This window comes from Salvelinus fontinalis, chromosome 2 (genome assembly GCF_029448725.1).
Source record: "Salvelinus fontinalis isolate EN_2023a chromosome 2, ASM2944872v1, whole genome shotgun sequence".
Taxonomy (NCBI): Eukaryota; Metazoa; Chordata; class Actinopteri; order Salmoniformes; family Salmonidae; genus Salvelinus; species Salvelinus fontinalis.
In genome coordinates this window covers 93,306,749-93,320,744 of record NC_074666.1, presented here as the reverse complement: position 1 = coordinate 93,320,744, position 13,996 = coordinate 93,306,749, and the positions used below count along the sequence as shown (strand labels likewise).

Below are 13,996 nucleotides of genomic sequence, written 5' to 3'. Positions count from 1 at the left end.
GTGGGACATAGGACAGATGTAGGATGCTGAACAGTGGGACATAGGACAGATGTAGGATGCTGAACAGTGGGACATAGGACAGATGTAGGATGCTGAACAGTGGGACATAGGACAGATGTAGGATGCTGAACAGTGGGACATAGACAGATGTAGGATGCTGAACAGTGGAACATAGGACAGATGTAGGATGCTGAACAGTGTGACGTAGGACAGATGTAGGATGCTGAACAGTGGGACATAGGACAGATGTAGGATGCTGAACAGTGGGACATAGGACAGATGTAGGATGCTGAACAGTGGGACATAGACAGATGTAGGATGCTGAACAGTGGGACATAAGTTTGAGTTTGAGTTTATTTTATTTTTACAGGGACAGTGCACATTAATCAACGTTTCAGTAAAAGTGCCGGTTTTAGCCAGCCGGCTAATTTTCAACCCCAGTCCCTGGGCAGGTTATTAAAAACAATTACAATATAGACAATAGTAACATAGAACAAGACATAGCATACAGACATAGCAACATAGGACAAGCAAGACGTAGCATACAGGCAGAGCAACATAGAACAAAAAGCAGCAAGACAAAATTCATAAAAGCAACAAAGTGTTTCCACACCTCACAAGTTACAGACAACAGACATGGAAAGCGGCAACACACAGCTAGGGACCATGTTCACAAATCTGATTGACCTTTAGCCATGTCTTCAAGCATTTTGTGAAAGTGTGATATGTGGTGCAGTTATGTGTGTCTGATGGCAGTGTATTCCAGACATGGGAAGCTCTCACAGAAAAAGCGGATTTACTAAAGGTGCTTTTCCTTAGGGGAACTACACAGTCACCTCTCATGGCAGACCTTGTGGATTTGCTGCCATATGTTTGGGTTTTCTGTTTAACAAAAATACTGAGTGGAGGGGGAGCCAAGCCATTTAGAATCTTGAATACAAGACATGCATCAGTGTACTGCACAAGATTTTCCCAACTCAGGAGCTCATGCTTTCTGAGGATGTGACAGTGATGATGGCTATTGGGCTTCCTATCAAGCACTTTGAGAGCCTGTTTGTAGACAGACTGAATAGGTCTTACTGTTGTACAGCAAGCTTGGGCCCAACTAGTCAAGCAGCATGTTAAGTGGGGGAGTATCATAGATTTGAAGTACAGTTTTGCTACCTCTGTAGTCAAACAATGTCGTATAAATCGGAAATTAGCTAGGTTGAATTTGGTTATTTGAATTACCTTTTTCACATGCTTTTTAAAAGAGAGGTTGGAATCAAGTATGATGCCAAGGTACTTAAAATCAGATACCACCTGGAGCTTCTCCCCTGACACATAGACATCTGGCTCAGTAGCATCTGTTGCCCTCTTTGTGAAGAACATGCAAACAGTTTTTTTCACATTGAGATGCAAACACGAGTCACTGAGCCACTTTGTAACCTGGACCATTACAGTAGTGAGTTCTTGTGCAGCTTGTTGTTTGCTCTTTGCATGCACATATATCACTGTATCATCTGCATACATTTGAACTTCAGACCCAGTACAGACAGAAGGCAGATCATTAATGTACAGGCTGAACAGGAGGGGCCCCAGTATTGACCCTTGGGGCACACCCACATCATAGCTAAGAGTGGGCGACAGCTCATTGCTCACTCTGACACACTGAGTTCTGCCTTCAAGGTATGATTTCATCCATCTCAAGGCATCGGGGGAAAAGTTGAACTTGGACAATTTTGTGATGAGAATCTCATGGTTAACAGTATCAAAAGCCTTCCTTAGGTCCAGAAACACAGCCCCAACAACGCCCCCTTTGTCCATCTTGGACTTCACATTTTCCAGAAGAAAGCAGTTGGCCGTTTCTGTGGAGTGTTTCGCTCTGAAGCCAAACTGCATGGAATGTAATGTGAAGGGGCTGTTGTTGAGGTGGGCAATCAGTTGTTCTGCTACACACTTTTCAACAACCTTTGACACCACAGGTAGTATACTAATGGGCCTGTAGTTACTCACGTCAGCAGGGTCGCCTGATTTAAAGATGGCCGTTATTATGGCCGACTTCCATACCCTTGGAAACACCCCTAGACCAATAGATGTGTTGGTGACCTTAGTAATGGGGCCAATGAGTGACTCTTTGTAGTTTTTAAGAAAGGTAGAGTCCATCCCAAACACATCTTTGGCTTTAGAGTTCTTTAGTGAGCTAATCACCTTGTCCACCTTTGACTCAGAAACCTCCCTTATGATGAAGACAGGTTGAGCATCATTTACTAGCACTGAGCCCAAGAAACCAGTAGAGGGGTTCTGTGTCAGTACCCTGACAGAGTCAATAAAGTAGGAATTGAAGGCTATTGCTATTTCGACTGCATCCTGTGTTAGATTGTTATTCACCATGATTTCTAGTCTTTTTGTAGTGTTACTATGGTCTTTCCCTGTTAACTTTTTTAGATTCTCCCAGATCAGTTTAGAATTTCCCTTTGCTTCACCAATTATGTTAATAAAAAAGTTTGCCTTGGCCTGTCTGATTTCTTTCTTCACCTTATTTCTCAACATGGTAAACCTCTGTCTGTCATGCTCTAATTTGGATCTTAGGGCTATTTTTAGATAACAATCTCGTTCTTTTATCAATTTCCAGATTTCTCCATTTAGCCAAGGAAGAGTGCTCTTTTGGCCAGGTTTGGATTTGATTTTCTTTAGGAAACCATTTAATGTAGTCTGGATTGTGGATAGAAAAACTTGACTATCAGCTTCCACGTCTGCATAGGACAAGAGATCATTCCAGTTAATTCCCTTAATTGCGTTTTCAAAATAGCTTAATTCACTCTTAGGTATTCTTAGTTGATCAGGCTTTCTAACTGTAGAGAGGTTAAACCTGCTCTTAGACAGCTTTCTGTCTGTAAGTGTCAGATTATGATCAGATAGCCCAGTAACCATATTGAATGATTTAGTCACTCTCTCTGGTTTATTACTGAACACCAAATCAATCTGTGTTTTAGAGCAATAAGTCACCCTGGTTGGCCCTTTAACTAGCTGTGTAAGGTCAAAGGTATTAGTGATCCGTTTGAGGGTTTTCCTACAACACTTGTCTTCATAATTAATGTTAAAATCTCCCATTAAGATGACCTCTTTCCCAAAATCACATTCCCTAAGCATGTTATTAAACTGATCAAAAAACACACTTTTAGTGGAAGGTGGCCTATACAAGACAGATGTAGAATGCTGAACAGTGGGACGTAGGACAGATGTAGGATGCTGAACAGTGGGACATAGGACAGATGTAGGATGCTGAACAGTGGGACATAGGACAGATGTAGGATGCTGAACAGTGGGACATAGGACAGATGTAGGATGCTGAACAGTGGGACGTAGGAAAGATGTAGGATGCTGAACAGTGGGACATAGGACAGATGTAGGATGCTGAACAGTGGGCCATAGGACAGATGTAGGATGCTGAACAGTGGGACGTAGGAAAGATGTAGGATGCTGAACAGTGGGACATAGGACAGATGTAGGATGCTGAACAGTGGGACGTAGGAAAGATGTAGGATGCTGAACAGTGGGACATAGGACAGATGTAGAATGCTGAACAGTGGGACATAGGACAGATGTAGGATGCTGAACAGTGGGACATGGGACAGATGTAGGATGCTGAACAGTGGGACATAGGACAGATGTAGGATGCTGAACAGTGGGACATAGGACAGATGTAGGATGCTGAACAGTGGGACATAGGACAGATGTAGGCACAATACATGGTCGGATAGTAGGCTGCGGAGACTTTGAATATGTGAAAATGTCAATATGTGACTTGTGTGCTTTCCAGTGTTTCTGTACTGCATGTAATATATTGTGTTGTATTTGTGTATTTGTATGCTGACGTCATGAAATGAATGTAACTGGACAATGAAGTATATCGTATCATATACATTATACAGTAGGCTACAGTACATGGTACAATATACAGCAAGATAATCTCAGTATATGTACTACTTAAATAACTGAGGTATTATTCACTTTTACTCATTAGGTTGACCGACTACACCCTATTTCATAATCACACAGCATTGACATCCGGGGCTTGACGCACTCACCCACGCACGCACGCACGCACGCACACGCACACACACACACACAAAGCCTATAATCAAACACTCACCTGAGTACCATTTGAGGAAGGCCTGATAAGGTAGCAGAGGGAGTGGCAGGCAGTCTACACCCTTCTCTGCATTCCTACAGTACCGTTGCCCTGTCAGAGCAGTCCAGACTTTACAGGGGATCACATACAGGAGTATCAGATACAGGAGGATCGCATACAGGAAGAGGAGAGGAAGAGAAGAAGACAGAAGCCTGAAGAGACTGACAGAGAGTGTCAGAGAGAGGTGTGACAAGTAGAGAAATAATCGTTTTTGAGTCAAGTCAGTGAGAGGAGGCAGGGAGAGCTCAGAGAGAGAGCTGTCCAAAGAAGTGGAAGAGAGATTAACAGGGAAAAAAACTTGGTGAGAAAACAGAAAACAGCCATCTACAATCAGTTTGAGTAGGTTAAAAGGTACAACTGCCGTACAGTACTGTACTCGACAGCCGGATCTGACCAGAACTAGCATTGCCATGGTGACCCTGGACACGCGGACCCTGACGGTGCCCGTGGGCATCGTGAGAATGCTGGAGGTGGTCCTCACCTGTATCTCCTTCAGCCTGGTGGCCTCGGTGGGTCACTACGACTCATCCTACTGGGCCTGGTGCATGTTCACCTGGGTCTTCTGTTGCTTCGTCACCCTCCTCATCCTCATCATGGAGTTCACCACCCTCCATGCCCGGGTGCCCATCTCCTGGGACGACTTCACCACCGCCTTTGCCATGCTGTCCACGCTCATGGTGGGTAACGTCCACGGCGTCTTTTGTCTGTGGGTTAGACTATAAGGGGTAGAATCCAGATAACATACCTAAATATTAGTGTCAATGTGTGACAGTTACATTTGAGACAATATAAGCATTCAAAACTAGAGTAGAGATGGATGTGTGTAGTTTACTTTTGTGTAATTGTAAATCACTCAAAAGGCGATTTTTGGGAAATTACACATCAATCTTCCCTGCCATAGACTAGACTTCTGTTCGAGGAGGTGTGCTTGTACATCACGCTGCCTCATGCTTCAGAAACAGGAGTTAGGTTCCAGCACCTATTGGCCGTTCTGGCTGAGATAAGGCTACTTACTTTTTTACATATATATATTATGCGCTTATATAGAGTGAGGATCAGCACTGGACCTTGAACAGCCAGGTGTTGTTATCATACGGTACATGAACAAAGTGGTTAAATGAAACATGAAATATTTTAGTACCACTTAGAGTTGTTGGTCGATCCAATAATGGCAGCAATCGCTAGTCGTGTACGTACATTTACTCTCACACTAATTGTGAATGAACTTAAACTGAGACATAGACGCCAGCAGACACTGATGTAGTGATGTAAATTCTAATTGCTAGTTCCACTGAACTAGAACAAGTTATTGATCAAAGTGATGATCTTATCTTCAGTATGTCACAACAGCAAGGCAGCTAATCAATAATTTTCTCTAGTGTAGTCCATATATCCCCTCTCTAGTTAGATCAGTGAGGAAATTGGATACATGCAATAAAAGGAAAGGCTTTAACCATTAAGGAGTGCGTTGGAGTTCCTGTAGCTTTGCCAACATTTTGGAATGATTTATTGAGTGGGAGCTACATTGGTAGTAGATGAAGTGGAAGTATCAGGTGACACCCATAGCACTTTCACAACTTTAATGAGTCAATTAAGTCCACTGACATTCCATGTTATTGTCTTCAAACTCTGATGCTGTTTATCCTATTCCATTGCTGTTATTCATCCATCATCATTATCTATTGTCTTGGGCTTTAACAGGTGCTGGCTGCCTCCATCATCTACCCCACCTTCTTCACCTGTGCCTCATGCGGGAAGCAGATCGCCGCCACCGTCACTTCCTGTCTGTCCTTCATCTTGTACGCCACGGAGGTGGGCCTGACACGGGCCAAACCCGGCGAGATCAGCGGGTTCCTCTCCACCGTCCCGGGCCTCCTCAAGGTCCTCGAGGCCTTCGTGGCCTGCATCATCTTCATCTCTCTGGACCATGGCCGCTACTCGCTGTTTCCAGGGCTCCAGTGGTGCGTGGCGGTCTATTCGCTATGTTTCATCTTCGCCCTCATCATCATCCTCTTTACTATCTGCCGCCTGCTGTCGCTCTTCCCGTTCTCGTTCGACAAGGTGCTGACGGGCTACAACGTGCTGGCCGTGCTGATGTACATGACGTGCGTGGTGATATGGCCTCTCTATAGCTTCCAGAACAACCACAGCAGACCAAGCTGGTGTGGCCGCAGCTGCTACTGGGATAACCAGGTCGTAGTGGCGTTCATGACCTGTTTCAACCTTGTGGTTTACATTGTGGACACGGTCTACTCTTTCAGGCTGGTGTTCTTCGTCACCCCGGCTTAGGACAAAAGTCAAAGGTCACCCACCTTACCCAAACTGAGAACTGGCCCTGAAACACAGTGCCGGATCTTAAACAATAGACTGGTAGAATGTCTCTGTATGGTGGATAATAACCGTTTTACTTGGCAAGATTACATTTTTCATTATCATTCACATAATGCTTCTTCTTTGATAAAATGGGGTTATAATACTGCTATCAATTCACAAACCATGAGGTGGATAAGAATGTTCTGAATGCTTGGATCCGTACATAGATTCAATGTATATTTTGTCTTCCCGTCCTTAAAATACACAAGGAACTATGCAGTGCGCCTTATGCAGTCTACATGGGCTGTAATTAAAGTGAATAGAGAGATCAAAGAGCTGTTCTTGATATGGTCATTTTATTCTCTTATTCTGTTCTCCATTTCATCTCTGTCTCTCTGGCCTTGATTCAATCAGTTCCTCGTTAACCCGTGATAACCCACAACTGCATAGCAGATCATTGTTTTGACTGATTTGACAGCTCCAACGATGTTACACCTTTGTCATGGCCCAAATAAAAACACATCTGCTATGCAGTTGTCGGTTATCACGGGTTAACGAGGAACTGATTGAATCTAGGCCTCTCTCTCTCTCTCTCTCTCTCTCTCTCTCTCTCTCCCCCTCCCTCCCTCACTCTCCTTGTGCGTCTACTGTACCTAATCTAATCCTGACATACATGCAGTCCAGACAGATATGACAGAATTCAGCTCAAACATGAATCTGAATAAGTAAAACATAACTATTGACATTTAGCTGACGTGACTAAATTGTTTTAATAATGTTATTTAACAATAAAACAAAGAAAACATTTGCTTAAAAGTCCTTAAGAGTCCTATTTTTTGGCCTCACTGCATTCATTAGTGTATGTATTTACTGTAACACCTATTCTGTTTCTTTAACACTGGGAAAGGACATTCAGCAACGCTCCCTCCCTCTCCCTGTTTGCCACGGTGTGTCTGCTATGAGAGACCCATTGGATGAAATGGCGTGGAATGTTGAGGTCCAGCTCTCGGTTTTGCTTTCATGTCTCTTTCTGTGTTTGCTGCGACGGGGAAGTGCGACGGGGAAGCCGACAGCGAGATAAGTCTCAACCACACTCCACTCCATCCCACCTGGATGACATCACTCTCTTACACAGGCAGCATCTGAATCCCTCACGGACCGTGGCTTACCACAGATTCGATTTGATAGGGAACATATTGGGCCATTCTGAGGCTGCTAAACTAATTATAATTTCTAAAAAGACAGCAGAATAATTGTGGTTGGTGATCTGTTTATGGTAATGATGTCAAGGTCTCTCATGTCCACACTTTGTTTTGTGATACATATGGCAGGGGTTATTCCTTTCTTCATGAGAGAAATTAAGTTAAGTGACGAATGAAGAATCATTGTTCCAAAACAGAAGGCAGCAGAATGATGGAGGTTCCTGATCTGATTATGGTAATGAGGCCAAGGTCTTTTATGTCCACATCTTTTCTTCTGTCTCGCAACCTTTGACAGGGATTATTGATTTGTTCAAAAGAGAAATGAAGTTATGTTGCTGCTGTCTCCTTGGCACAGATCAAGAGGGAGGTAAACGTGAAAAATGGATGAGGCAAAGAGAGAGAGAGGGAGAAGTGTGAGTGGGAGAGAAAGAGGGAGAAATAGAGAGAGAGAAGAGGGAGAGTGAGAGAGATATAAAGAGAAGGAGAAGTATATAGAGAGAGGAGAAGGAAAAAGAATATGAGGGTATATAACAGTAGAGAGGGAGTTAGGCACTGACAATATTTAAAGGGATCATTGTCCTTCAGCTGAGACAGCTGCTACTGTTGACAAAACCATGCTATCTCCATAGACAAACATTGGCAGTAGAGTCAATCAATCAAAACAATTGTACACAATTGAACTCATTTCTCATTATTGTGTTAAACTGCCCTAGTAGTATTAGCTTTATCAACAAGAACACTATTCCATGTCCATTTTCAGTGGAAACAGAATAGTTCTTATACAAATCCTTTGCCTACCACTCCTCCCCCTTCCTTCCATCTCTTTCTCTCCCTTTCTCAAGAACATGGATGAGGATATTAGTCAATAGCCATCAAGTGTCAAAAAAGAGCTTAAGTCAAGCTAGGAACATTGAACTGAACAAACGTGAGGTTACTTTACAAGCATGGGTTTCCCTGGTTGGGGGATGTGCACTTGGACCAGAGCTGGGTTGAAATAGTATCTGAAATCTTTCAAATACTGTAGCTTTGCTTGATTGAGCTTACCTGCTTGATTGAGCTCACAATGGATCCAATAGAATAGTCCCAAAGGTGCAAACCCCAACCATCTGGCTTTCCAAGCAGACTCAATCAAATGCTCAAAGTATTTTAAGGATTTCAAATCTTACTTGAACCCAGGTCTGATACGGTCCCACTCCCAGGAATTGGGTCAGTATTGAAGTTTACCTTTGACAGAGACCAGAGTCCATCATGTGTGGCGTGGGCGAGCCAGATAAGACTGAGTCTGGGTTGTAAAACATGCAAGAGAGGGCAGGATACACCATAGAAATAGAATGAACAGAACGGGCTTGGAACCTCTTGATGCAATTATTTTCAAGGTAATTATTTCCAAGAATGTTCATTTATTTAACTAGGCAAGTCAGTTAAGAACAAATTCTTATTTGTAATGACAGCCTAGGAACAGTGGGCTAACTGCCTTGTTCAGGGGCAGAACGACAGATTGAAGACCTTGTCATATCGGGGATTTGATCTAGCAACCTTGTGGTTGCTGGCCCAACGCTCTGACCACTAGGCTACCTGCCGCCCCAAATGATGTGGCTCGTGCAATGGAATATTTTTTTTATGGCAGTTGATTTCACAAATCACAGATTGGTACACTTCCTGATTTGACTTCTTGCTTTGCTTCTATGGGCTAGTTTGAAAAAATACAGGTTAAGACAACATAACAATTCCTTGCTGGGTGTTGGACTGATTCTATAGGATTAGCATTGAAAACATGACCAGCGGTCGGGAAATCATGTTCTGTTATAATCTCCACCCGGCACAGCCAGAAGAGGACTGGCCACCCCTCATAGCCTGGTTCCTCTCTAGGTTTCTTCCTAGGTTTTGGCCTTTCTAGGGAGTTTTTCCTAGCCACCGTGCTTCTACACCTGCATTCTAGCTGTTTGGGGTTTTAGGCTGGGTTTCTGTACAGCACTTCGAGATATTATCTGATGTACGGCTATATAAAATAAAATTGATTGATTGATTGATTGATAAAGTGGCTGTAGATAACTTTGAAAACGTTTGAATGAATAAAATGACAGTAAAACAGTTAATCTATTTGTTTGCTGAGTAATAGTCTGAAATTCACCTCCGTTGTGTTTATTTTCCACTTTGATGGTGAACTTTCTGTACTGCTACTATCCTCTCTCAATCATTTTCATTCAGGCGCTGGTGCAATGATTTTGTTAATTTTAGAATGCTTTTGCATTTAATTATTAAGCTATCTTAACCTCTGTTATCTTCAACCTAGCCTATGGGTACACTCGCAATGGCCGCAATCATTGACATGAATGAGGAGGCCCGTTCTATTCACTCTATTTCTATGGGCTACACACCATCATAAACACAGGAGGAGTTTGGCTCGACACAGGCATGCTCTGGTCTCTACAGCATGGAGAAGGAGACTTGGATAAGGCAGGAACGAGAGAAGGTCTTACCTCCCTTGGAATTGTAGTGCTCTACTGGAAGGTCCTTAGTGAAAAGAAAAAGTCGTCAGGGGAATGCACAGAGAGACAAAGATGGTAGGAGAGAGAGGACGAGTGGAGATGTCAAGGTAACGCAGTGGAGAAAAGAGAGTGACACAGCAGAAAATGACTGGGTGAGCTTCCATGAAGAGGAGAATATAAGACTTTAAGAGGCAGCAGTAATTGAACACAATTAATTTAATCAGTGATTCTTTCAAATGTGAAATATGTGCATTTGGTAGAAGCGAGCAGAGAGAGACAGAAAGTAGAACATTAGCCAGAAGAACAGATAGGAAAAATAGAAACTTTAGCTAAACAAAAAGTCAAGGAACCCTTGGTGAGTGAACAGTCACTCAGAGTCCCTAGATAGATCCTTCAACAGTATCTCATCATGGTGAACCTGGACCTGAGGTCTCTCACCCTGCCGGTGGGCATCATCCGTATGTTGGAGGTGGTCCTCACCTGTATCTCCTTCAGTCTGGTGGCCTCTGCAGGCCATGTGCTCTCCACACACTGGGACTGGTGCATGTTCACCTGGTGCTTCTGCTGCTTCTTCTCGCTCTTCATCCTCATCATGGAGTTCACCCGCTTCAGCGCCAAGGTGGGGGATGTTTACTGTCTGGATTTGATGGAATAGATTGGTGGGAGGGGAATTTGTGGCTCACGTGTATTGTAGCTTATGTGTATATGTCTTATATATTTCTAATGTCTATTTCTATTGTAAAGCAGTAGTATATGTAGTTGCACGTTTTTCAGGAAAACTCTTGGCCCTAGACATAACCTTTCCTCACATCTCCCCTCCTCATCATCTCAAGGTGCCCATCTCCTGGGATGACTTCACCACAGCCTTCGCCATGCTGGCCGCACTAATGTGTTTCACCTCCTCCATCATCTACCCCACCTTCTTCACCTGCCCCACCTGCTATCGGCAGATTGCCGCCACCGTCATCTCCCTACTCTGTTTCGGAATGTACGTCGGCGAGGTGGTGTTGGCACGTCTCCGGCCCGGTGGTGAGATCAGTGGCTTCCTGTCCACTGTCCCGGGCCTCCTCAAGATCCTCGAGACTCTGGTGGCCTGTATTATCTTCACGTCGCTGGATCCAGCAAGGTTTTCATTTAATCCGGGACTGCAGTGGTGCGTGGCGGTTTATTCCCTCTGCTTCATCTTCGCACTTGTCATCATCTTCCTCACCGTTGGTCAGCTGCTGTCGCTCTTCCCCTTCTCGTTTGACAAACTGCTCACGGTCTATAATGTTCTGGCCACCATGATGTACATGACTGCCATGGTCATCTGGCCGCTGTATGGTTTCGAGAACAACCCCCGGCCCGTTCCGTGTTCCCACTGTCCCTGGGACGATCTGGTTGTGGTGACGTTCATGACCGTGATCAACCTGGTGATCTACATTTTGGATACGATCTACTCGATAAAGGTGGTCTTCTTCACGTGGGATGAGGAATAGGCCAGATTCTCAGGAACCTTCACTCCAACTTTTCCAGAACCGGTCAATGGCTGGTCAAACTCCAGCATGTTGGTAATCTTGATTCTCCACATATGGTTGAAAAGATTCATTACTTTCTAGAGAATGAAGAGTTTATTTTCAAATCAATGACTGAGAGGAAGAAGAACATTTGCAGAACGTTGGCAGAACATTTGCAGATGTCTTTTGCCTCAGACATGTGGAAGATATTTAGTTATTCCTATGACACTGTAAATGAACTCTTATTGCAGATGAGGATTCTACAGGCAAGGACACACTGTTTATCACTTGCAGCTATTAAAGTGTACAGTAGGAAGCTGAGTTAATGATTGATCGTATCGATTTCATAGAAATTAAAATGACGGAACTTTGGATCCTGATGCAAATACAATATGAATGTCTAATCTGGCATCATGGTATGTGTAACCTTTCCGTTGGGCCAAAGGCACTAGCAGCAATATAGATTCTGCCAATTGTAATATTAATGTTGATCACTTCTTTCTCAGTTGTTAGACATGTTCTCTTGTTGTACTGTTAGTTGGCTCACTAACTGCCAGATAGTTGATTAGCTGCTGAAGTGCTATGTGGACTGCACACTAAAAACAAATGCTTCTACAGTATATAGTGCCAAATAAGAGTTATTTGGCTCATAACGATAGTGTATCTTATTTTGGTACTATATAGAACTCTTTTTTGAAGGTGCTATAAAGAACCATGCTCATAAGGTTATAAATGGAACTATTATGGTGCAATAAAGAAACCTTTCCTAAGGTTCTAAAAATAACTTTAAAAAAAGTTCTACATAGCACCAAAAAGGATTACGCTATCATTACAACCCTTTTTGGTGCTATAAAGAGCCCTTTTTAATGGTTATTTATAGAACCTTTATGGTGAATGGTTATATTAAATTAAGAACCTTTCTCAATCTCAAAGGTTCTACCTAGAACCCTTTGAAAAACCAGAGAGAGATATTTATTCTTGTTAGCCATATACTGTTAAAATTCCATAGGTGTTGTTGAATCAGGTGTGGCAGCTCTGGAACAGCTGGGGGTCCCTGAGGAGAGAATTGAGAACCGCTGGTTTAGTTATTTTTAAAAGACTGGAGTTGGAAGGGGACTCAACTCAGGAACTGATCTTTCGTTATGATGTTGACCTTTTCTTAGAAGCCCATAGAATAGGGAGAGGTAATCAGAGAAAGTTTGTGCCAGGACAGGAGACCTTCTCCATTGAAGTGTACCATCTTTCAGATGCAGACATAGGGTGCATTCAAAATGTCCAGTAGTGCACTATATAGGGAGTAGGGTGCCATTTCAGAGGCATCCATAGACACTTCATTCTGTCAGCTTTTGAATGGGCTTGACGATTATATCCTCAAATTCATGAAAACACAGTCATGTAAGACATATAAAAACTGATATTCGTGTTTGTGGATTAATTTACTTCTGTCAGATGCCTTTCACTCTACGGGATCGGTGTCCCACCCTCGGGACGGTTGAGCTAACGTGCGCTAATGTGATTGGCATGACGTTGTAAGTAACAAGAACATTTCCCAGGACATAGACGTATCAAATATGGTCTGAAAGCTTAAAATGTTGTTAATCTAGCTGCACTGTCCAATTTACAGTAGCTATTACAGTGAAATAAAACCATGCTATTGTTTGAGGAGAGGGCACAGTTATGTACTTGAAAATGTATCAATAAACCAGTTAGGCACATTTGGGCAGACTTGATACAACATATTGAACAGTAATGCAATGGTTCATTGGATCAGTCTAAAACTTTGCAGATACACTGCTGCCATCTAGTGCGTCTGGACTCCTCAGTGATATGATGGCCTTTCTATTGCATTTCAAAGTTGAAGGGACAAAAAAAAATAGAAAACGCATGTTTTTCTTTGCATGATATTTTACCAGATCTAATGTGTTATATTCTCATAAATTAAATTCACATTTCCACAAACTTCAAAGTTTTGTTTTTCCAATATGCATGTCCTTGCTTCGGGTCCTGAGCTACAGGCAGTTAGATTTTGGCAAAAAGTGAAAACAATTTGCCTGTTGAAGACCATTCAAAAAGCCTACAAAATACTTGCATAGCGTATAGCAGTGATTGACAACCAAAATCTACGGCAACATGCTAAGAATAGAGATGTGTGAATGATTAATGACACACATTAAACTTTGTTCCCTCTCAGCTCACTGTGTGATTGAACCAGAGAGAGCTGGACAAGGACTGTGCAACTGAAACAAATGTTCAGATATATATACAGTTGAAGTAGGAAGTTTACATACACTTAGGTTGGAGTCATTAAAATTTGTTTTTCAA

At 42.9% G+C, this 13,996-nt stretch overlaps 2 protein-coding genes across 2 annotated transcripts; both read left to right on the top strand.

Moving 5' to 3' along the window:
• The first annotated feature begins 4,194 nt into the window (after positions 1–4,194).
• On the top strand, positions 4,195–7,275 carry LOC129831963 (myeloid-associated differentiation marker-like). The gene is made up of 2 exons (XM_055895642.1): positions 4,195–4,851; positions 5,876–7,275. Exons 1-2 carry the CDS (start codon positions 4,585–4,587, stop codon positions 6,461–6,463), a joined length of 855 nt encoding a protein of 284 aa, XP_055751617.1. The 5' UTR covers positions 4,195–4,584; the 3' UTR covers positions 6,464–7,275.
• Positions 7,276–9,978: 2,703 nt separating this feature from the next.
• LOC129831958 (myeloid-associated differentiation marker homolog) lies at positions 9,979–13,389 on the top strand. Its single transcript, XM_055895629.1, has 2 exons — positions 9,979–10,797; positions 11,012–13,389. Exons 1-2 carry the CDS (start codon positions 10,588–10,590, stop codon positions 11,654–11,656), a joined length of 855 nt encoding a protein of 284 aa, XP_055751604.1. The 5' UTR covers positions 9,979–10,587; the 3' UTR covers positions 11,657–13,389.
• The last annotated feature ends 607 nt before the right edge of the window (positions 13,390–13,996 follow it).

Coding starts and splice junctions, on each gene's coding strand:
- LOC129831963 (XM_055895642.1), top strand. CDS start 4,585: ATGGTGACCCTGGACACGCGGACCCTGACGGTGCCCGTGGGCATCGTG. Junction 4,852..5,875: donor CCATGCTGTCCACGCTCATG/GTGGGTAACGTC, acceptor GGGCTTTAACAG/GTGCTGGCTGCCTCCATCAT.
- LOC129831958 (XM_055895629.1), top strand. CDS start 10,588: ATGGTGAACCTGGACCTGAGGTCTCTCACCCTGCCGGTGGGCATCATC. Junction 10,798..11,011: donor TCACCCGCTTCAGCGCCAAG/GTGGGGGATGTT, acceptor CATCATCTCAAG/GTGCCCATCTCCTGGGATGA.